The sequence below is a fragment of the Myotis yumanensis genome, unplaced genomic scaffold, assembly GCF_028538775.1.
Source record: "Myotis yumanensis isolate MYYU_CA2020_CCGP unplaced genomic scaffold, mMyoYum1.0.hap1 SCAF_7, whole genome shotgun sequence".
Lineage (NCBI taxonomy): Eukaryota > Metazoa > Chordata > Mammalia > Chiroptera > Vespertilionidae > Myotis > Myotis yumanensis.
Window position 1 is genome coordinate 16,392,543 of NW_027223758.1, and position 22,038 is coordinate 16,414,580.

At 42.0% G+C, this 22,038-nt stretch overlaps 1 protein-coding gene across 3 annotated transcripts in view; it reads left to right on the plus strand.

Moving 5' to 3' along the window:
• The window catches only part of RALGAPA2 (Ral GTPase activating protein catalytic subunit alpha 2), a 294,845-nt gene that overhangs the window by 184,280 nt on the left and 88,527 nt on the right, over positions 1 to 22,038 (plus strand). For all 3 annotated transcript variants that reach the window (XM_070419823.1, XM_070419824.1, XM_070419825.1), the window contains 5 exons: positions 2,487 to 3,258; positions 3,916 to 3,987; positions 8,528 to 8,651; positions 11,118 to 11,273; positions 19,112 to 19,270. In XM_070419823.1, coding sequence (XP_070275924.1) covers positions 2,487 to 3,258; positions 3,916 to 3,987; positions 8,528 to 8,651; positions 11,118 to 11,273; positions 19,112 to 19,270 — 1,283 coding nt within the window. The remainder of the gene's footprint in view (positions 1 to 2,486; positions 3,259 to 3,915; positions 3,988 to 8,527; positions 8,652 to 11,117; positions 11,274 to 19,111; positions 19,271 to 22,038) is intronic.

Genomic DNA, 22,038 nt, shown 5'->3' on the forward strand with positions numbered 1-22,038 from the left:
CACAAGAACAGTTCATTTTCTGTCCCCAAGGAGCTTTACATCTAATGGGAGAGACAGGATTAATACACAAGGACTCATTTGTGCGCTGGTAGCACCATAGCGGTTTCCCATGGAGAAGGACCAAAGCCAGACTTGGAGGGACGGACAGACTGAAAGAAGATTGTAAAGTGTTCCAGACTAAGAGAGCATCCTGAAGAGAGAGATGGGAATTTACGTGCCACAGTTTGAGGATAGCTCAGTTCACAGCATAGGGGCCATTTTAGAATGTGGGTATCATCAGGGCTTAGTATGTCCTCCTTAACCAACCTTCTCTCCAGAATGACAAGAGCTCATCTCTGGAATGTGAGTCAAAATGTGGTTGTGTCATCTATACGTACATTGCATAGACCCACAACCCCCCCTCAACACACACACACACACACACACACACACACACACACACACAAATGAGTATGTAAATCTAGTGAACTCTGAGTATTAAATTGTTTCAATGTCAGTTTCCTGGTTGTAATATGGTACTATGGCTATGTAAGATGCTACTATTGGGGTGAAGGATATTTGGAATCCCTTTGTATTATTTCTTACAAGGAATTGAAGGTGGGATTTGAATTTAAGGTTTAATGACCAAGTTCCAGAAACCTCATATTAGTTATTCTGATATTTTGCAAGAATACACTAAAGACTCATTTTGAGTTGTGTTGCTGGTGGATGGTGTGTGGCACCTTTTCATCTTGACTTCTTGTTACCCTCCCTTTACTTAATTATGTAATTATCTTTTTCTGGAGTTCACTGTTTGCTTTTCCACACAATTGTAAATGCAAACCTTTTTTTTTTTAAAGAAAGTGACCCTTTATCTGTTTCCTTTGTTTCTTAACCTTTGTAGTCCATGTCTCATAAAAAAAAAGTAATCTGCTTTTTCCTAAAGTTATTAATTTATATTCATCCCTATAACTGTCATAAAAATTGGTTTACCACTTATTATGATTCATCACTTGAAAATAGCAGAAGATTAGCAAGTTAGGGGAAAAGGATAAACCTAAAAATGCACCTTTAAGTTTTGGTACCATTTTTCTTTCAGTGTACAGCATTCTTTGACTTGATCATTTATTGAATACAGATGATATCTTGTTCATTGAAAAGCAAAAAGAGTCGAGAAGAAATCCAAGAAAAATCTGGACAGTTTTGTTTTCCTCAGTCATCATGTAGAATTTCTTAGATTTTAGGACCTGATTGTTTCTTTGTAGGATTTATACATCATAAAATTGGTGTTTAAGTTAATTGGATTTTCAGTGTCTGAGAGAAAGGATGTTTAGTATGAAAAAGTTAATTTTATTGTGGATTTAGATTAAATTAATAAAGTAGTTTTGTTAATTTAATTATTCAATTGACTTTATTTTATTGATATTTAATTAATGTTTTTATTAATATTTAATTTTTATATTGTGAATTTAGAGAACAAGTATTTCCTAAACCTTTAAGTCCAAATTATAAATCTTAGTTTACTTTACTATCTAGTGATTTATTTTTGTTCACATTAAAAGGTATCATTTTAACTTGTTCTTAGATTAATGCACAATTTTTTGTGAATGTGGTAGATGAAACTCTCTAACTGTTCTCAAGCTTAAGTGATTGTCTCAATGCATACTTAGGGGTTTAGTTTGTTTGCCTCTCCATTCTGCCTCAAACTTCTTACGAGGCCCATCTTTAGATGCTGTTTTCAGTCTTTCTGTACATTTGAAGTCTTGAAAATTTTGTAAATCAGTTGCTTTGGGCATTTAGTTATCAACTACAAATTTAGTTAAAGCCTTCTATGCATTTCCATAAATTACTTATACATCAGATTCTGGTAAATATTTAAAATGCCCTAACAACAAAACATAAATTGTCACAATGATCTTAAAGCCAATTGCAAGATATACAGGGTGGGGCAAAAGCAGGTTTACAGTTGTTGGTATGGAAAATAATACAATAATTAATAAATAATAATACAAGTCTAAATTTTGTGTTTCATATACTCACAACTGAATTCTGTATTTAAGCAGTCATAGGCTGGATTTATTTTCTTACCAGTGTCTGCCTTTATCCTAATGAGGGGAGCGAGTTAACCTCTCTGGTCCAGCCTCCACCTGCTCCCAGCCTCCAGCTGTTCAGCTCTACCATCCTCTCCAACTGCAGATTTTGGCTTCCCAGAGCTCCCGAACTGTCACCTTTTTAAGGACAAGGACCTTTCTCTTGTTTATTGTTGTCTCTGCAAACTTTTAAATGCCCCTTTCAGAATGAAATCTTCATGTAAATTGATTCTTTTAGCAATCTATTTAAACTGTGCCTTTAAATTCATATAGAATGTGTCAAAAAACAAAGTAGGGTCAGAAGATTCCCAGACTAAAAAAAAGCAAATAGTCTAAGTACAGATTGACATCTGGTGGTGCTCAGTGTTCATCTTCATTCTCCACTGTATCTTTATGTTTCCTTACTTTTGTTCACAGAGAAGAAGAGACGAAGTTTGGAGCTGATCCCTCTTACTGCCCGCAGGGTGATGGCCCACCTGGTGAACCACCTCGGACACTTCCCCCTCCGTGGGGGCCCAGCCGTGCTGCACAGCCTGGTCAGTGAGAACCATGACAACACACACGCGGAAGCCTCTGAGCTCTCCTCCGAGGTGTTCAGGAGCCCGAACTTGCAGCTGTTTGTATTTAATGACAGCACCCTCATCTCCTACCTCCAGACTCCCACAGAAGGCCTGGCAGGCGGCTCACCAGCGGGGGCTCTCTCGGACGTGAGAGTCATTGTAAGGGACATCTCAGGGAAGTACTCTTGGGATGGGAAGGTGTTGTATGGACCTTTGGAAGGCTGCTTAGCACTCAACAGCAGAAATCCTTCATTTCTGATTTCGGGCTGGCATCATCAAACATTTGGACCTCCGAGAGATTGTTCTCAAACTGAGGAGGGAGAGGATGCCCTCGACAAATTACTTGAAAACATTGGCCACACAAGTCCTGAATGCCTTTTACCATCGCAGTTAAATCTAAATGAGCCTTCCCTACCTCCATGTGGAATGAATCGAGACCAAGAGAAGGAAATCATCGAGGTCATTTTGCGCCAGAACGCACAAGAAGCCGAGCATGTTCGGAGGAGTAACTCCGATTCGGCCATGAGAATCACCAGCCAGGAGCAGCCCTCACCCGTGGAGCCCCGAGGACCCTTTTATTTCTGCAGGTTGCTGCTTGATGACTTGGGAATGAATTCTTGGGACAGAAGGTAACGATCCGCGCTAGACCTATTTTGTTATTTTTGTGTGAATTCTTTTTTTATCAGTTTGGACTTGGGGAAGTAAGAACAGAAATGGAAATTTTTCTCAATTTCAGCCTTTACAACTTTTCTGCTGCTAAATTAAAGCTAGCTAGAAACTGTCCTGTATTGATTGCACAGGTTGATTCCAGGCATCTGGTGTACATTTTAAAAGCTATCAAATGTTTTCTGATGAAAGATAGCTTGGCATAGGAGTTCAAGAGACACAGTTAAATCCAGTGGGGAGTGTGGTTCAGTGGAGAAGACTGTGTGGAAGAGGGTAGCCCCCTGATAATGGGATGGGGTTTTTAAGGACAACGGTGGGGGAAAGAGATTCATAGTAGAGCCAACAGTGAAAACAGACACACACATACACACACAAGTCACATACTCATTTACCACAGAGCCATGGACAGCAACGGGATGCAGTGGAATTTTGATGCCTTTGAATGCCTTAAGGAGAATTGAGTTCATTCTGTGGTTTTGATCACAAATCTTTTGTTAATGCAGCAGATGGGTAGATGGGTGAATGGATGGATGATGGATAAGTTTGCCAGTTGATTGACTGGAAAGAGCAAAATTGGTCTGTGATTACATGACTTTTCTTCCATTCCTTTTTCTCTATAGGAAGAATTTTCATCTATTGAAGAAAAATTCAAAATTATTGAGAGAACTAAAAAATCTGGACTCCCGTCAGTGGTATGTGACAGTATATCACACCACTTCCTTCCTTTCTGTCTGTGTGTGCTTAGATGACAGATACAGATGACAGATACACCTGCGGAGACACCCAAGGTAGTTCTGTAAGGCAGAATTGCTGACTTTTGCACGTGTCATCCTTTCGCTATTTTTACCCTTAGAGTAAGCTCACATGTTTGCTACACTAAGAAGAGTTCGGTGCTCCCACCTAATCTGTGCCTTTGATTGGGGAGCTTTCATGAGGTAGCCAGTGGACATTCCTTTTCATTTCATCTCTTTTTCTGATGAGGAACAGAGCCTCACTTAGGTTAAAGATTACCCTGCCCGTGCTCACACAGTCTGTGTTGATTGAACCCCATGAAATTGCTGCTCCACGATGTTGTCAAGGTTTAAACCAGTTTGTTGTAATTAGTAACTTGCTAATAGTAAGCCTTATTTTCCAAAGCTGGTCAAATCTCAGATCTCCCATTTTTTTTTCAAACAATCTTAGAAGCAACTCTAAACATGAGCTCACAACCAGTTTTTGATCTGGGGAAATGCATGCTTCCAAAAACATCCAGTAAAGTAAGTGTGGTAGTTGGTACATAACACGTGCTCCTTGAACAAACTGCTTTCTTAATCTTCGTTTTTTAAAAACACTTTTAAAAATAGCTTTTATTCCTCTTCTGTTTCCCTTAAGAATATCATTAGATTTATCATTAGAGATGAAAAACCTGAAGCCATTATTCCTCACGTTGCCCTTCATCATATTCAGTTTCCCAATTGTTGTTGTGCTTCTTTTCTCTAGAGCAGCAGTCGCCAACCTTTCGGACTTCACGGACCACTGGCTGGCGACCACTGGTCTAGAGGAACAGAGACTGAATTCTCTTGGAGACTCTGTGAGGGATTTCTTCTGGAGGACTTAGGGATTTGCTTCCCTCTCCCTCTCGTCCTCCAGTGTTAGACAAGCAGTCACTTGGGTTCCAAACTCAGCTTTTCAAGCATATGCTGAATTACTTCGTGCTTCTTAATATTAAGTGAATACATTGGTATCTTGTAATTGTGTGTTAATGCACTTCAGTTGCATGAGGTGCAATTGAATTAGCTCCCTGGAGTGCTGTTGCAGTAGATGTGGCTTTGGAGAGCTGATTGGCAAACCCTCTGCCCCTTGATTAACCTTTGCTAAAAACCACAACTCCTGGTGCCTTATTGACATCTAAAAAGGTATCAACTTTTTTTTCTTTAGTGGAAATAAGTCAGGGACTCTTTAGCTATGAGAAATCTAGACTGTCCTGTGTATTGGTCAGTAAGCAGGTAACACACCATGCTCCTCAACTTTCAATTTGGATGTTTGCATTTGTTTATTTATTTAATTTTTTTTTTTTTTTTAAAAGGGGAGAATGGTGATTTTTATTTTTATTTTTTAAAATATATTTTATTGATTTTTTACAGAGAGGAAGGGAGAGAGATAGAGAGTTAAAAACATCAATCAGCTGCCTCCTGCACACTCCCTACTGGGGACGTGCCCGCAACCAAGGTACATGCCCTTGACCAGAATCGAACCTGGGACCCTTGAGTCCGCAGGCTGACGCTCTATCCACTGAGCCAAACCGGTTAGGGCTGCATTTATTTTTTATATCAGTTTCTCTCCTTGCTCAAAGCATAGTTCTTGCTTAGCATGCTCTTGGGAAAAGTAGGGGCTATCTTGCAACTATCACCTATATACTCGGAAGTTAGCAAAGATGTAAATAGTGTGATGACTATTTACATACAGTGTGTTCCCCTCTTAAATATCAATGCCTCTTGCCACTCCGTGGTAAGGTGAAAGTTAAAATTGTTTCCTTTGCTTGGCTTTTTAATGTGACAGCACTGGGAAACTGAGCTATTCTGGCCTATTCCTAATAAGAAAGAAAAATGCATTCTAATGAGGAAGAGGAAATGGTTTTTTTAAGCATGTGTGTTGCTGAATTACCTGCTCCTTCATGCATGGGTCATGCAGCTTCTGGATATGAAGTGCTGTTGATGTTGCTAATTATAATTTCAAAAGCCTGGCTCTAATAAGGCCAGATAGCAGCTTCTGCATCCTTGCAGGCTCTCTGTGGTGCTAACATTTTAGAGGATGTGAAATTTGATTAATGTTTACAACTAAAGATCACCTTTCCTCACACCTACACCAGGCAGGCAGTCATTGGGGCTTGGTGCCCTGTGCTCCCACATTGAATTAATGACTCAAGAATCTCTGAGCAGCTGCAAAGTAAAAAGCTTAAGCTTGATAAACCTAAGATTGTTTTCATGTATGTAAAGTCTATAGAATAGAAAAAAATTGAATGCTGACTATTTTTTTTAAAAAAGAGAGAGCTGCCAGAAGAAATTGAGTAACTATACTGGTTTCTTCTATGCCGAAAGAGACAGTGTTTTAGGTCATGGTTATGATCTCTGTTATTATCCGAGCCCCCAAATTGTTATAGCTCTAAGAATAAGCCAGCCAGGTTCTAGGCTGCCTGCACACCCTGCCTGCTGCTCAGGGGGTAAACAGCACCACCTTTCAGAGCTCCATGCTGCATGAGGACAAGCTTTCGGACGGTCTTGAAGCACAAGGTCTCTCCTAGAGCGTTGAGCCCCAGGGATCCATCCCCACAACACTCACCTCTCCTCATAACACCTGTTCTCATCAAGAGAAGCACCCCCAAGTGTGCGCTCATGCGACCCCAGGCAGGACATTCAGAGCATCCACCTTCTCCGGTGGCAGCAGGACAGTAAGCATCAGAAGCCTTACAAATAGGCAATGATCAGGATTCCATTTCTGTGACTTTATTTTAAGGACATATCAAAGACATGTCTAAAATTGGAAGCAACCTAAATGTCGTATAATGAGGATTTGGGATGTGGTATATTAATGTAATGAGATGTTATACAACCATTAAATAACGTAGTTATAGAAAAGCATGATATTAAAGTGTTTACACTAAAAAATGGTTACATGGAGAGTTGTATGTTTTGTGTATTTTATACAATAAAGTACTCATAAATACTTTAAGTGAAAAAAAGTTGTAAAATAGAATATAGTAGCTGCTCATTTTTGTATACAAAAAATGGTAACAGGTTCTTTGCTTATATATTGAAATAACAAGTTTTTGTCATTTTTTAAATTTTGTAATTTTCATTGTATGCTTATTACATGTAAACTATGGGGGAAATGAATAAGGTATCTGGATAAATAGAAGAGTAATTTCCTCACCCATTTACTTATATGACTTTTTGGTTGAGTTCCAATTCATTCTGCTCATTAGTAAAAAACAACACACACAAAACAACAACTTCAGAAGGAAATACTTGCAAATATATTAAAATATGATCCCCAAATTTCACCAGTATGGATGTCTAACCAGATTACAATGTCGAGATATTAGACAGTTAGACAATAGAAACATTTTCATATTGTTTAAGCATTTGATAATTTTTTTCTATGAGATTTTTTAGAATATAATGCAAAAATAAGGAGAGAAATGGAACTATTCTGGAAGTGGTAATCCACATTTTAAGAAGATAGGAACTAGAGTGCCTTGGATGATGAGAGAGTGGAGTGAACAATACTTGATTAAAGTTCTGTTTCAATGAAAAACATCTTCATCTCTAAACTATCTCTGAATTGCTTGGAATAGGTCCAGTTATTTTGATACTTTTCACAAATTACACACTTATCCCAGTGTGTAATTTATAGAAATTGGTCACTAATACATTTAAATATACCATCATATCTCTGGTCAGTTCACCAGAAATTTAACTGGACATCTAGTATGTGCTAAGGACTGTACTAAGTGTACAAAAGGTAAAAAGGAAGGGATCCTTTCCTCAATGTGCATATTATGTTTAAGGATTTAATAGCAATGTGCCCAAAATCCATCATGGAAGAAGAGGATGAAACCTCTTATATGGCCAAAGAGGTTTTGCTAGGTAGTTATACACCCTACTAAGCGCCCTCAGGTTAGTCAGAGCACAGAGTGGGTATATACCCTCACAAAGAAAATATCTAAGTTTGCTCTGCTTAGAAAAAGTTTGTTTCCCATAAAGTCTTGTGAGGCATGTCCTACAGTTCCAATTATGGAACTACCCAATATCCTCAGCGGGAAGTGCAGAAAATGAAATATGGGTGGTAACATGGGTCTATTCACAATTGATACCTGTTTAAAATGCTTTCAAAGATATATATATATATTTAAGTGGCGAGAACTTGTCAAGTAGTGTGTGGTAACATGCTGCTAAGTATATCATTTGTCTTGAGAGAGTGATCTCAATACTTCAATTCCCCGTCTCCTGCTTGGTATGTGTGCTTTTTAAAAACTTTCTGTGCTTCCTCCAACCAACCTCTATGAGGGAGGTGAAGATGATAATACTCGTCTCAGTAGGGTTTTTGCAAAGAGTAAATGAGATCATGTGTGGAACCTTCTTAGAACAGTGACTGACCCCTAGTAAGTTCTCAGTAGGAGTTATGCTAGTGGTAGTTGTAAAATAAGATTTGATATCTAAAAATTCTCACTTCTTGAAATTTAAATTTTTATAGCCGTGAAACGCATAAAATTGCAGTGTTTTACATTGCTGAAGGTCAAGAAGACAAGTGTTCAATCCTCTCCAATGAAAAAGGAAGCCAAGCATATGAAGACTTTGTTGCTGGACTTGGATGGGAGGTAATTAATTTTATTCAGTAGGTGTTTATTGACCGGCATTATTTAAAGATGTATATAAACTAGACATTGATTGTATATGTTTTTACAAGAATGTAATGAATTTGACATCTTCTATAAGTTGGTTTTCAATATTTTATACATGAACTTTTGTTTCCCTTAACTTTCCTCTTAATATTATTTCATTTGTTCTTTATCAGAGCTGCATAGTCAGATCAGCTCAGATCACCTAACCATAGACAATTTGTGGTAAGAGAAGGCAAATATAGGCAGAGAAGCAATGGCTTTGGCCACAATGTGGAGAATGGAAAAGAAATCAGTAACTTGATGGGTGAACAGAGAAAGAGTTGGATGAAGTCAAACATTGGAATGAAAATAGAATATAGTAACCATGATGGTTTAGCTATCAACCTATTTCTCTAGGGTAGATCCCAGGATGATTAACAATGAAATTTTGTTTGTGCTTTTCTAAATGATACTCTGACAGACAGACATATGTACATTTATATATATCTGTGCATACATATATGTTGGAAGACAGGGCTAGTGGGTCTCCTACTTGGGGACCGCACAGTCAGACACCCAGTGACAGCAAAGTGACTCCTACTGCAGAGCCATACTACTCAGTCTCAGCCCATCTCCAACTCTGTCTCACCCAGGAGGATCACCCCAGCGCAACTCAAGTTGGGTGCAGGCAGCCATCCCCTCTACAGGACCAAATTTACCAGGGCAGAGCCTCTGGGGCTTGGTAGAACAGATCATAAGAGTACCCTATTGGGCATGGTGCCTCTGAGCCTGCAGGAAGGGGCCAAGCATTTCATCCTGGTCCCAGATAATAGCTTCTGGGGCAACACACTTCAAATGTTAGAGCAGCACACCCTTCCCATTGCAGAACTGAGCTTAGCTGGGCAAGGCCACTGGGACTTGGGAGAGCCAATCCAAACAGTCTTCCATGACCGGTAGGAGGCAGGCGGGCACTTCTTCTTCCCCTTCCCAGGATAGTGCAGGCTGATTCCAGACAAAATCTTCCTTGGGAGACACTCTGAAAATCCTGGCTTTGCTCTGATCCCCCTTGTGAGACTGAACTCAGCAGGGCGGGGCCCCAGAGTGGCCAGGCAGTCCCAGTGATTCAACAGGTGGGTGCCGAGCCCCACTGACTGTGTGATGTAGGTGGGAAAGTGGTCTCTTCCAAAGCTACACAGTTCAATCACTGTCTGAGTCTCCACCAAGAGCTTCTCCAGAAAAAGAGCCCCCGGAGGTCCCCACTGGGTGCAGCCAGCAGACCCCACTGTAGTACCCGAGGACAGTGGAGTAGTGTTGCCAGTAGCTGGAGGATGGGGCAGTAACAATAGGAGCACTTCACCCTGGAAAAGTGGCCTCTGGGTCTCTAGCAAACTCACTTCTCTCCCAGGTGGACTGAATCCCCGCTGGTTTTCACCTCCAGATGCTATTTACTATTTATGCAGCCTTCTCTTCCCATCTCTGTTGCTCTGGTTTAGGGATCCCTGCATGGGGTTGAGAGCCCTTGTTCCTGGCGGGAGGGAGTTTTGCAGTCAGGATATCCCTCCGACTTCTCAGCCACCATACAAGGTGCAGAGGGCCAACCTTTTCCACATCTCTGCTCTTCTTACCAGACTCTATGTGGCATCTTCTGTAAATCCTTGGTTATAATATTTCATTTCAGCTAGCGTGCTGGGAGCTGGAGAATGTAGCTTCCACCTACTCTCCAGCCATCTTAGAACCTGAAACAACACTTTAAAAGGCAGTTTAGCAATGACTGTTAAATTTTGAACCATCTGTACCTCTTGACTCAATATCCTAGAGAAACACTGTTTTGAATGCTCCTCTGGTTTGACCTTCAGAAAACTCCATAAAACCATCAATAGGGAAACTGTGTGTGTGTGTGTGTGTGTGTGTGTGTATACCACTAGCGGTACACACACACACATACACATACACACATATACACACATAGTCAGAGAAACAAAGTTAGACAAATATGCACCAAACTTTTGATAATTATTTTCTTAAGTTGATAAGATTATGGAACACTCTTATTGTTAATGTTTCTTTAATATTTCAATTTTGTCTGACTTTGTATTACATTTGTTTTCGTTAGAAAACTATAGAAGCCCTGACCAGTTTGGCTCAGTGGATAGAGCGTCGGCCTGCGGACTCAAGGGTCCCAGGTTCGATTCCGGTCAAGGGCATGTACCTGGGTTTCGGGAACATCCCCAGTAGGGGATGTGCAAGAGGCAGCTGATCGATGTTTCTCTCTCATCGATGTTTCTAACTCTCTATCCCTCTCCCTTCCTCTCTGTAAGAAATCAATAAAATATATATTTATTAAAAAAAAAGAAAACTATAGAAATGAACATAATTAATTTTTTTAAATGCACTTTCCTTCTTAGTGATTAAGAAGAGCTAATGTTTAAAACCTGTTTTTTTTTCCTCTGTGACCTGGGTCAGGTGGATCTCTCAACCCACTGTGGGTTCATGGGTGGACTTCAGCGCAACGGCAGCACAGGACAGACCGCCCCTTACTATGCTACCTCGACTGTGGAAGTGATTTTCCACGTTTCCACTCGGATGCCATCAGACTCAGATGATTCACTCACCAAAAAGGTAAGGACCTGGGGTGCAGGTGGGCTCTCCTGGTACTGAACAAAGGCCATGGATAGCATGCACTGAGACCAGCTAACCCTGGATGCGGCCTTGGTGTCCCTCTTCTCTAACTACAGCTGGAGTTAATCTGAAATATTCGGCGTGGCACAAACTAGATCAAGAAATAGGTGAAAAGCAATCAATCATTTGAGTCTTAAATCCTGCGATTACGATTTAGGAAGAATCTTTAATGTTATTACTTTTGGATATTTCCTCACATGCCTGTTAACTGACAGAAAGTGACAGTGTTGACCTCTCCTGTTGGCAAAGGTTGTAAGATGTAATGACCCTGAACCAGTGGAGCCCTGAGAAAGCCAGGGCCTCTCTGGCTAGCTGTGCGGCAGTATGGCAGTGGCTGTGAAGATGGGAAGTGCAGCTGTGCTGCTGGCCAGGTGTCCCACCTTTGGCACTCTCCTTGGTTCCCCTTCAGTTTTCTCTAGATTCAAAGGAAACCTTCCCACCCCCGAGGCACCTCCCCCAGGGGAACAGGCCTTGTGCTTTCCAATCGGCTGGATGTTCACCTCAGGGAGGCTTCTGTTAGAAGTGAGGAGCACGTGAATGGGGAGGAAGCCTGGAAATCTGACCCACTCCTGTGAGTTTCCCGATGAGAAGAATGTCCACTGGCCTGCTAGTGAGTGGCGGCACCTGGAATTCCTGCCTCACACACACTCTCTTCCTACAAGGAACTGAGGACAGCACCTGGTGGGTTGGAAAATGGGTTATTCAGATGCTGACTAAGGCTGGCCCTTGGGCTCTGGTGTGTTTGTGATAGGCACGTCTGCAGATAGGCAGACCTGGGCTCAGGTTTATATCCAGTTACTTTGCTAGCCTGTGCCGCAGCTTCTTCATCTATTAAATGAGATTTAAAATATAGCTTATGCCACAGGGTTGTTGTGAAGTAAATGGATAAGGCCTGTAAAATTGCTTAGCACAGTGCCTGGTAAGATCTCTGACAGGAGCCCTCATCATTGCCCATCAGCGTAATTGATTCTTTTATTCCCCTGGTTTATTAGGCAGATGATTGATATTGGCCGATGGGCCTCACTCTATCCGCTTTCTTTCCTTCCTCTGCGGTTTTGCTTTTTGACTGCTGTAGCCGCTGACTCTGGACCACGATCATGGTGGCAGCAGTGAGTCTTCCCACGAGACCTCAGCACTCTGGTCTCGGCACAATCACAGACAACTCTCACCGTGACCAAGTGTGTAGGATGCACAAAGCCTGATGGGCTTTCACTCCCAGGCCACGTGCTAGCATGGCCCCCCATTGGCCGTGGGTTGGCTCCCACAGACACGGAGGAGCTGCCTCCACGTCTTAGGTTTTGATGGCTGCCCCGGCTGTGGTGTTCTCAGTGAAGGGGACCCTGCCCTCAGAGAATCGATTTCAGATGACCAAGACCCAGGTGGGGTTTACACATTCCTTCCCTTCTAAGTTCCTTGTAAATTGCTGCTATTCTGAAAATGTGTCACCATATTCTATGATTCATGCCTGAGAACTATTTTATTAAAAGATAGGCGTATATAGAAAAATTTTAAAAATTGTTTTCTGCCAAAACCGGTTTGGTTCAGTGGATAGAGCGTTGGCCTGCGGACTCAAGGGTCCCAGGTTCAATACCAGTCAAGGGCATATACCTTGGTTGCAGGCACATCCCCAGTAGGAGGTGTGCAGGAGGCAGCTGGTTGATGTTTCTCTCTCATCGATGTTTCTAACTCTCTATCCCTCTCCCTTCCTCTCTGTAAAATATCAATAAAAATATATTTTAAAAAATGTTTTCTAAGTAAAGTAGGATTGTGTGTTTTGAGAAAAGACATGGTGTTTTCTTGATGATATGCCATGCGATAAATAATGTTCCAAAGCTTGGCCTGCCTGAAGGATTCCCTACTGTAATAATCAAAATTCAGCTGATACCTTTTGCAGCTCCAAGATTCAGCATCATTAGTGACACACTCTCTTCATCAGGATGTCTCACAGCTAGACTAAAAATCAGTCACAGGAACAGCAGCCCACCATTTCTTATCTTATTCTAACTAAATTGTCCCTAACAGCTTAAAAATGAGCTGCAAAATTCTAAAGTGATGCATGGTCTCTTCTGCCCCTATCATGGGGGCACTTTGTCAATTCTGCAATCCGGTTGCAACCCCATCCTGAACTCTTGATCCTTCACTGCTGAAATTTGTTAGCTCCAGCTAGATTAGATTTTTCACAGCTAATCTAACTGCTGTAGGGGTTTGCAGAGTGGGGACAGAGCTGTGCTATTGGATTTATCCAATTCATTTGACTCCAGGACTATAATTGCACTTATGTCTTACAAGGCTTTTATAGCCTCAGGCTGGCCAGCCGCATAAAAAACAAATTGGCAGTGATACAGTCCGAGTGAAAAGGGATGAAAGGCCCACATTATCAGTCTCCAGGCAGCACTGTTCTGGCAGGAAGTTTCTTGGTTAATTTACAAATAAAACTTAGATTTTAGGATGGGCACACTGTCAGCTGAACAATGGGGATGTCAGGCCTGACTGTTACTTAGTAAAAGTAGCAGTCGGGCCCGCTGAGGAGCAGGAATTCTTCAATCAAACAGACGACTCCTTCTGGAGCCAGCTGGCGCTGTAATGCAATTAGCCGAGAAAGGAGGTCAGCCTGTTAGGTGTGCGCCATGACCAGTGTCACCAGCGCATGCTGCCTGGCAGCAGCAGGCAGAATGGCCCAGGCGGAGGGACTTTAAAACTCTGTCAGGACGAGAAGTGGCAGGAGGTGCACTTGATGTCTTAGGACTTAAGAATTGAGCATTTGCTTTGAGCCTGTTAAGCGCCTGTGCCTTCTGGAGCCTGCTGTGCAGTGGAAGCAGTCGCTGGCATAAAGGACAGCTTCAGGACGAGACTCCTCAGTCCTCCAGATGACACACGAGTCCCAACAACTCGACTTGTGTGCACAGAACTTGCTGCTGATGGGTCTTTGATTTAAGGGCCTCTAATCAAAAATTTTCAAAACTCACAAAATATCTCTGTCATGAAATCCCCTTTAAACTGAACCATACTTTGAAGTTTCCAGAGTCTTTGTACTGACAATGCTGACAATAAGGCCAGGTTAATTTATTCATTTTACCTGCTGATATTTTTGTCGTGGGCAGAAGTGGGTGTGTTTCTGCTCTTTGCTCCAGATTTATCAGCCGATTGGTCCTGTGGCCTTCGCTCTCAGTTTTGCGAGTTAGTTAAACTGTGCTGTGCCCAGAGGTCTGAGGCACATGGCATTGAAAGCAGCTTGGAGATGATGAATGCTCTGTTATTACCACATGAAAGTGGCTCTTCCTTAGTCACAGAATTGCCACACTGGGAGGATGAGTCTGTTGGTGTGATGCTGTTCTCCCTTGCTATAGTTCTGAGAATACAGTAGCATACAGAATTAGGAGGGGCCTACTTGGATTATACAATTGAATAACCTAATTTAGGAAAAGGAGAGGAACTGCAAAATTTAAATAATCACTGTGTTACCTCCGAGCTAATGTCTTGCAACGTATGCTTCTGGATCCACAGCAGAGGTCACACAGAAGGTGCTGGCGTTAGGTGGCAGCCCCACATTTCAAAGGCATTTAGTAGGTGGGTTGATCCTGTTAAGATGTTTGTGCCAGCATTATATCAAGGGGCACAGCTCTCACAATTAGTTACCTTCCTCTGGTCTAAATTCCTCTCAAAGTTTCAACTTGATACTATTCATTTTTCCCTTGAAAACATGCCTTTATTGTGCTACTGGCGATGCTGGTTACCATGTTTTCACTCCAAAAGGATTGCATTTCGGGAGTGTGTTGTGAAGTCCTTGAATATTTTATGAAAAAGGAAAAAGATAAATTTTAGCCTCTAAGATGAAAATAGGGAAATAGAGATGTTCAGTGTTACTATGAGAACCTACTGTTTATTTAATGGGTTGCTTGCTACCCTTTTAGCTTTTATAGGTGAGAGGGGGAGGAGGAGAAAAAAATGTAGTGAGTGATTTTGCATTTAGAAAGTTGTAGATGCTATTAAGTTGTTCTGGATCATCGTGACTTGTGGTCTGTACCCACAGTTGCATTAGTCCCAGAGCCCATATTCAGACACAATGAAATCGTGCGCCTCTCGATATTGGTACAAAGGTACAGGTTCCATCTCTTTTTAAAAAGAGAGAGAGTGAAGTGTAAGAAGGCATTGTAACAAACCAACTTCCTTTGTAACCTTATAAATGGAAAGGAAGCCATGTTAGGGTCACTTTGGGTTTTCCCTTTGTGGTCAAATAGTCTATAAAGAAAATGGTTTTTATACTAATACTAGAGGCCTGGTGCACGAATTCATGCACAGGTGGGGACTGGGCCTGCTGAGGGGAGGGGCTGTAGGAGGTTGGCCAGCAGGCCTCACCCCCAATTGGGGTGGGGTGGCCAATCGGGGCAGGGCTGGCCAGGGGGAGGGGCCGTGGGAGATTGAGAGGGGCCAATCGGGGCCCCGATCAGGCTGGTTAGCCCCCACAGTGCACATCATAGTGACTGGTCATTCGGTCGTTCCAATTGTTCCAGTCATTCCATCATTCCAATCGCTTGGCTTTTATATATATAGATGTTTTAACGTGTTTTCACTAAATAGTATTCCAAAGCATCCTTTTTTAATATATCTATACTAATAAAAGGGTAATATGCAAATGACATAACAACCGATCAGCATGAGGCTGTATATGCAGCAGACGCAGGTGGGCGGGGACTTGCAACGTCGAAGACAGGAGTGGGGCCCGGCGGAGGCCTCCACACGCCTACGCCAGGGGTCCACAGGCCTCTGCATGGCCCAGCCTGGGGATGGGGCCTGGCGGATGCCTCTGTGCGGCAAGGCCTGGGGGTCTCGTGGCTCTGCACAGCTTGGAGGTGGGACCCCTGGCTCCTGCCTACTTCTTTGGGACAATCCATCGAGGAACCCCAGATGGGTGGGTAGGGCCTACCTCTTTGGGGCGATGGATCGCAGGGCTCCCGCACTGTTACAGGGCACAGTCCAGGCTCCCCGCCCCCGCCCCCCCCCCCCCCCCCCCCCCCCGCCACATGCATGAATTTTGTGCACCGGGCCACTAGTTTTAAGATAAAAATAAAACATTAACTTTGAGACATCTCTATTAAAGTGCCTCTGAATTTAGACACTTTTAGGCTTAATCTACACTAATAAAAGAGAAACATGCAAATTGGTGTCACTCCGCTACCCTTCCCGTTGGCTAATCAGCATATCTTTATGCAAATTAACTATCAGCCAAGATGGCGGCCAGCAGCCATGCACTGAAGTGAACAGGGAGGCTTGCTGGCTCCAGTGACAGCGGACTCCAACGTTCCCTGCCTGACTTGCCGGCCTCTCAGCTGCAACTCTCAGCAACTATGTACTATGTTGCAAATATAGAAGCTAAACAAAACCCCAGAAACCGGCTTTCAGTCAGCCGGGCTTCAGCCAGCCGGACCACAACATTGTATCAATGTTTTCAGCAGCCGAGGCCTCAGAGCTAAAGCTGGCCCAGAATAGAAAAAAGAAAAAGAAAAAAAAGGAGCAGTTGGGAGCTTCAGTCACCCGCCAACCTGAAAACGGCCCTCAGCCCCTCTGCCAGACTGGCCAGGCACCCCAGTGGGGACCCCCACCCTGATCCAGGACACCCTTCAGGGCAAACCAGCCAGCCCCCACCCGTGTACCAGGCCTCTATTCTGTATAGTAAAAGGGTAATATGCCTCCTGGCACCGGGATCAGCGTGACAGGGGGCAGCACCCCAACCCCCTGATCGGCCCTGCTCTGTGAGTGACAGGGGGCAGCGCCCCAACCCCCTGATCGGCCCTGCTCTGTGCGTGACAGGGGGTGGCGCCGCAACCTCCCATCGGCCCTGCCTTGAGTGTGACAAGGGGCGGTGCCCCAGCCCCCCAATCGGCCCTACCCTGAGCGTGACTGAGGGTGACATCGCAACCTCCAGATCCGCCCTGCTCTGTGCATGACAGGGCGGCACCCCAATCGGCCCTGCTCTGAGCCTGACCAGGGGCTGCACCTAGGGATTGGGCGTGCCCTCTGCCACCCGGGAGCAGGCCTAAGCCAGCAAGTCGTTATCTCCCGAGGGGTCCCAGACTGTGAGAGGGCACAGGCCAGGCTGGGGGACCCCCCTTCCCCACCCCGAGTGCACAAATTTTTGTGCACCGGGCCTCTAGTCTATTAAATAATATAGGAAGCAGAAATGCTTTTTTGCGGTAGTTGACAGTGACCTGTAGTGTGAGAGGGCTGAAACCTCACATTTTTGGTAGGTCAGAGGGCCTTCACCAATTAGCCTTTATGGTTTTAGCACTTAAGTTTTGGTCAACATTTTAACCTTTATGATCTGGTTTCTTTAGCCACACTTGAAGGCTTACTTACATGGTTTCCTACCCTGCTTTCTCCAGCCCAGGACATGAAGTCATCGTGCAGGGTTTTATCTCGGGTGTCCTTGCATCTGACAGAGCCTAGCTCTGGAAAAACTAGCAAAGGCCCCTCGTTGGAGGCATGTGAAAGCCCCTCAGAAGGTCAGGAGTCTCTGACTTGCTTTTAAATTTTATGGCCTCTCTGTGTATAAAATAATAAGTGGACTAACCTATTTGAGCTATGACAGCACAAGTTGCTTTTGGCATAGACTTAGATAGCCATGAAAAGTAGAAATTGTGCTGAATTAGGAGCCCAACCCTGGTTTCCAGGCCCGCTCTGCACCTTGAGTAGGTGGTACCTTCACCTTCCTGAGCCACATTGCCTCCCCACTGGATAACATAAAAAATAAACAAAACCATGTGTGTGAGCAGATTTTCTATACAGTAAGGCGCTCTTTAAATTCTAGGTATTAGTGTTCTTATTACATTTAAGTAATATTTATTCGTTTCTTTAAAATAATTTATATTAGTATATTCTTCTTTGGGCGGGGGGCTTAATTTTTTTTATTGTTCAAGTATTACATATGTCTCCTTTTTTCCTGATTGACCCCCTTCCTCCCACCCCCCCCCCCCCCTCCAGTACAAGCCTCCACCATCCCAGTGTCCATGTCCATTGGTTATGCTAATGTGCATGCATACAAGTCCTTTGGTTGACCTCTTAACCCTGCCTCACCTCCCCACTATACATACTTCTTCAAGGTTTATCACAAGTCTAGTTTTTATGTATTTGGTAACAATTGTGTTATAATAGCTTATGTTCTCTTATATTCATATTAGAGGCCCGATGCATGAAACTGGTGCAAGAGTAGGCCTTCCTTCCCCCGGCTGCCAGCACTGGCTTCCCTCTGGCACCTGGGACCTGGGCTGGCTTCCCTCCAGCTGCCAGCAGACATCTGGGACCTGGGCTTCCCTCACAGCCCTGGCTTCGTCCATAAGGACGTCCGATCTAATTAGCATATTACACTTTTATTATTATAGATTTTTTTCTTAATAACCATTAAATTCTTATAAAGCTCTATCATAATATGGAATAAAAGACTCATGTTGTTAATTAGTTATAGACATGCTCAGCAATATAAAGCATGAGGCTTTGATGCAGGAGTAAAATTTAATTTTTAAAAATCCTTGAAAAGCTCTTGTCCACATCCAGCCATAATGTTTGCGTATGCGCATCATCTTAGTACCAATGTGTCTCATAGGTGAGCTGTGTTTTCATGCCCTGGTGCTCTTCCAAATCCTCATAGAGGACATTGGTGTTGCAGCCATTTTTGGTAGTAAAATATTTTTGCATCTGAGTGTTATAATTCAATTTGTAAGCCACGACCCCTCATAAACTGCTTGTATTACTCTGATTAATAAAGAGCCAATTTTCCATTGCAGCTTCGTCACTTGGGGAATGACGAGGTCCACATCGTCTGGTCTGAACACTCCAGGGACTACCGCAGGGGCATTATCCCAACCGCCTTTGGAGACGTTTCAATCATTATTTACCCAATAAAGAATCACATGTTCTTTATCACGATAACGAAGAAACCAGAGGTACATTTTCACATTATTGACCCACTGTATTAACTGACTCATACAACGTTTGCCATATGATTCACTGTTATTAAAAAACAATGATACAAATATGTTAAAGGATACTTTTTTCCAAAGTGTTAAATGGCTTACACGTATCTGAATTATAGATGCAATAAGAATCAAGTAAGAATTGGGATTTTCAAAGAATCTTTCATCATGAGCACAGAATTCCATATATTATTTACTTAGCCTGACTTTTTAAATGTTTTAAATGTATGATTTTTAAAATGTTTCAAATTTTGTAATTAAAAAAAAAGTATACTTTTAAATTTGGGGCGTATTGAATAATAATAAGAATTGAACAAACCCCATATCACATCTAGCCTTTGTGGATGGCTATGGTTGTAGAATTCACCCTCGCCTAATGGATGAGCACTGCTTGCCAAGCCTGGCTAACTGTTGCTAATAGGGGGGTCAATCCTAAAGGATTATGGGTATGTCCAGGAAGAGGCTGGCCTTCTGTAGCATGGCCCAGGTGATGACTTTTAGCCATTGAAGCACCTGCCACAGAATCATTCAGCCACGCCATATGGTACTGATCATGGGAAAGGCTGGAACCATTCAATGGTTGTGTGCAATGTACTAAATTGGCTGCAGTTTTGATCCTTGCCATGTCTTTAGTGCTACTTCAGCAGTGCTTTATATAGGGACTTGTATTTGTTTTAGAATTATTCATAGAAGGGTTTTTTAAGTGTATTAATTAAACATTTAGTGTATTAAGTCACTCCTCAAGAAAATGACTTGTACTTAAGCTTGATATTAAAAAAAATAATCTTAAATTACATTCCAAATTATTCTTCTAAAGGAGCTAAAGTTACCATTCTAAATACTCAGTGTTTTTAAGCTTTAAAATAATAGGTAACTGAGATTTACTGGGGTATATAACCTAATCTAAACTGTTAAAGTTGGGATAATTAAGTGAGCTAAAAAATGAAAGGTGCTTCAAACAGTGCCTGGCCCAGAGTAAAAGCTATTTAACTATTAACTATTAGTGTTAGTTATTGTTATTATGATGATGATTATTATTATTATTGCTGTTACTATTTTTGTTATATGAAAGTAGAATAAATAATAATCCCTAAGCTTAACACAGTTATTTCTCAGACTAGGTACAGGATGGGTCACGAATTCAGAAAAGTCCCCCTCTGGCTGGTGAGAAGCCTGACATAAAGGGAGCTTTCTTTTCTATTCAGGGAGCGAAGATGCCAAAAGTTTTTCATATTAAATATTTGTATTATCTTTGATTCAGGTTTCTGCATATGTGAAGTTTTCTCTTTTTTTTTTTTATAAGAAAATGCTCTTAGTGCTAGTAACATTTATGTTTATCCATAAAGAGTACTTCAACTTTAAGAATTAAACTAAAAATTTTAGTATTAGACCATCAATAAATTTATTATCCAGTAACTTTCAAAACTGGAAAATGTGTTTCTTTAATATTTAGTATGGATTAATTGGTTATATTAGTTCATTTTCAACATGGCCCTCTAAAATGTCACTTAATGTTTTTAAAAGTTGCCTTTATTTCTATAATATATAAAAAACATGAAACATATTACACTTGGGGAATGAAATGAAAACAACATACCTTTTTAAAATTTTTAATGTACTTAAGTTTTAAAATTTGGTCATGAATTCTGGCAAGATGAATTGAGCAAATCGCATTCTTAATATTTTAATTCAAAAAGCCTAAAGGGAAGAGGAGAATAATGGCCAACTGGAAATTTAGTGTTATCCCTACATTTAAAGTACAAACCATTACAATGTAATAAAATTAATCCAGACATTTCCAGGGCAAGTGTGGCTGACCTTTTGTTCACCAACCACTGACCCCAGGGTGAATGCAAGAGGCTTGTGGAGGGAAAGTCTGTTTGTTTGGCTTCAGTCCCTGGTATTTAAATTGCATTCCCTAATCAAATGAAAAGGCTGTCCTCTCTATCAGGTTACAGAATCCATGGCAACATTTGGCCTTTTATATCCATAATGTTAGCCTTTTTGTTTGCATCTAAGTAGAGACACCTGGAGCAATGTTAACATTAACCGATTTAGCATTAATAGCTTCATTATATAAGAATTTCTGATCAGATAGCTGTTACTTTTGTTATATTGCTTCAGCTTGTATTATTGTCATTTTTTATCTCCCTGCTTGGCAACCAGGCAATGATTTGCAAATTTTTTTTGTCTTGATTAATTAAGCAATATAATTATCAGTAACCGTGATGCAGTCTTTGCTCAACAAAGCTTCTGGGAGAAAACAATGGTCAGTCTGTTAGTGTGAATGCATTCCACGCGTCCCAGATGCATGAGGATATTATGGACAATGAGGGGAAAGGCCGCCTGTGAGCGAGGACAAAGGGTGCCACGCAGACTCGACACACTGCACATACCGCCAGGGACATGCTGCGGGCTCCCTGGGACACAGACGTCTCGTTAGATTACAGCTAGTCAGCAGAGATTAATTCTCAGCCATTTGGTGCAATAATTTACCCATTCCCTAGTCTTTTAACTTGTGCTCCTTACTATGAAAGTGAAGGCTTTGTGCTCAGAAGGTTTATTTATTTAACCTTGCCAACATTTAGGGATCTCCACCAAAAATCATTATTTTTGCTTAGAAATTGTAATGATGCAGCTGCTGAAAGAGGAATATTCCTTTTGGGAGGATGGGATATGTACAAATTTCAAAAATTCTAGGTAGAGTCAAAGCCATTCTTTCAGCACCTGTATATTTC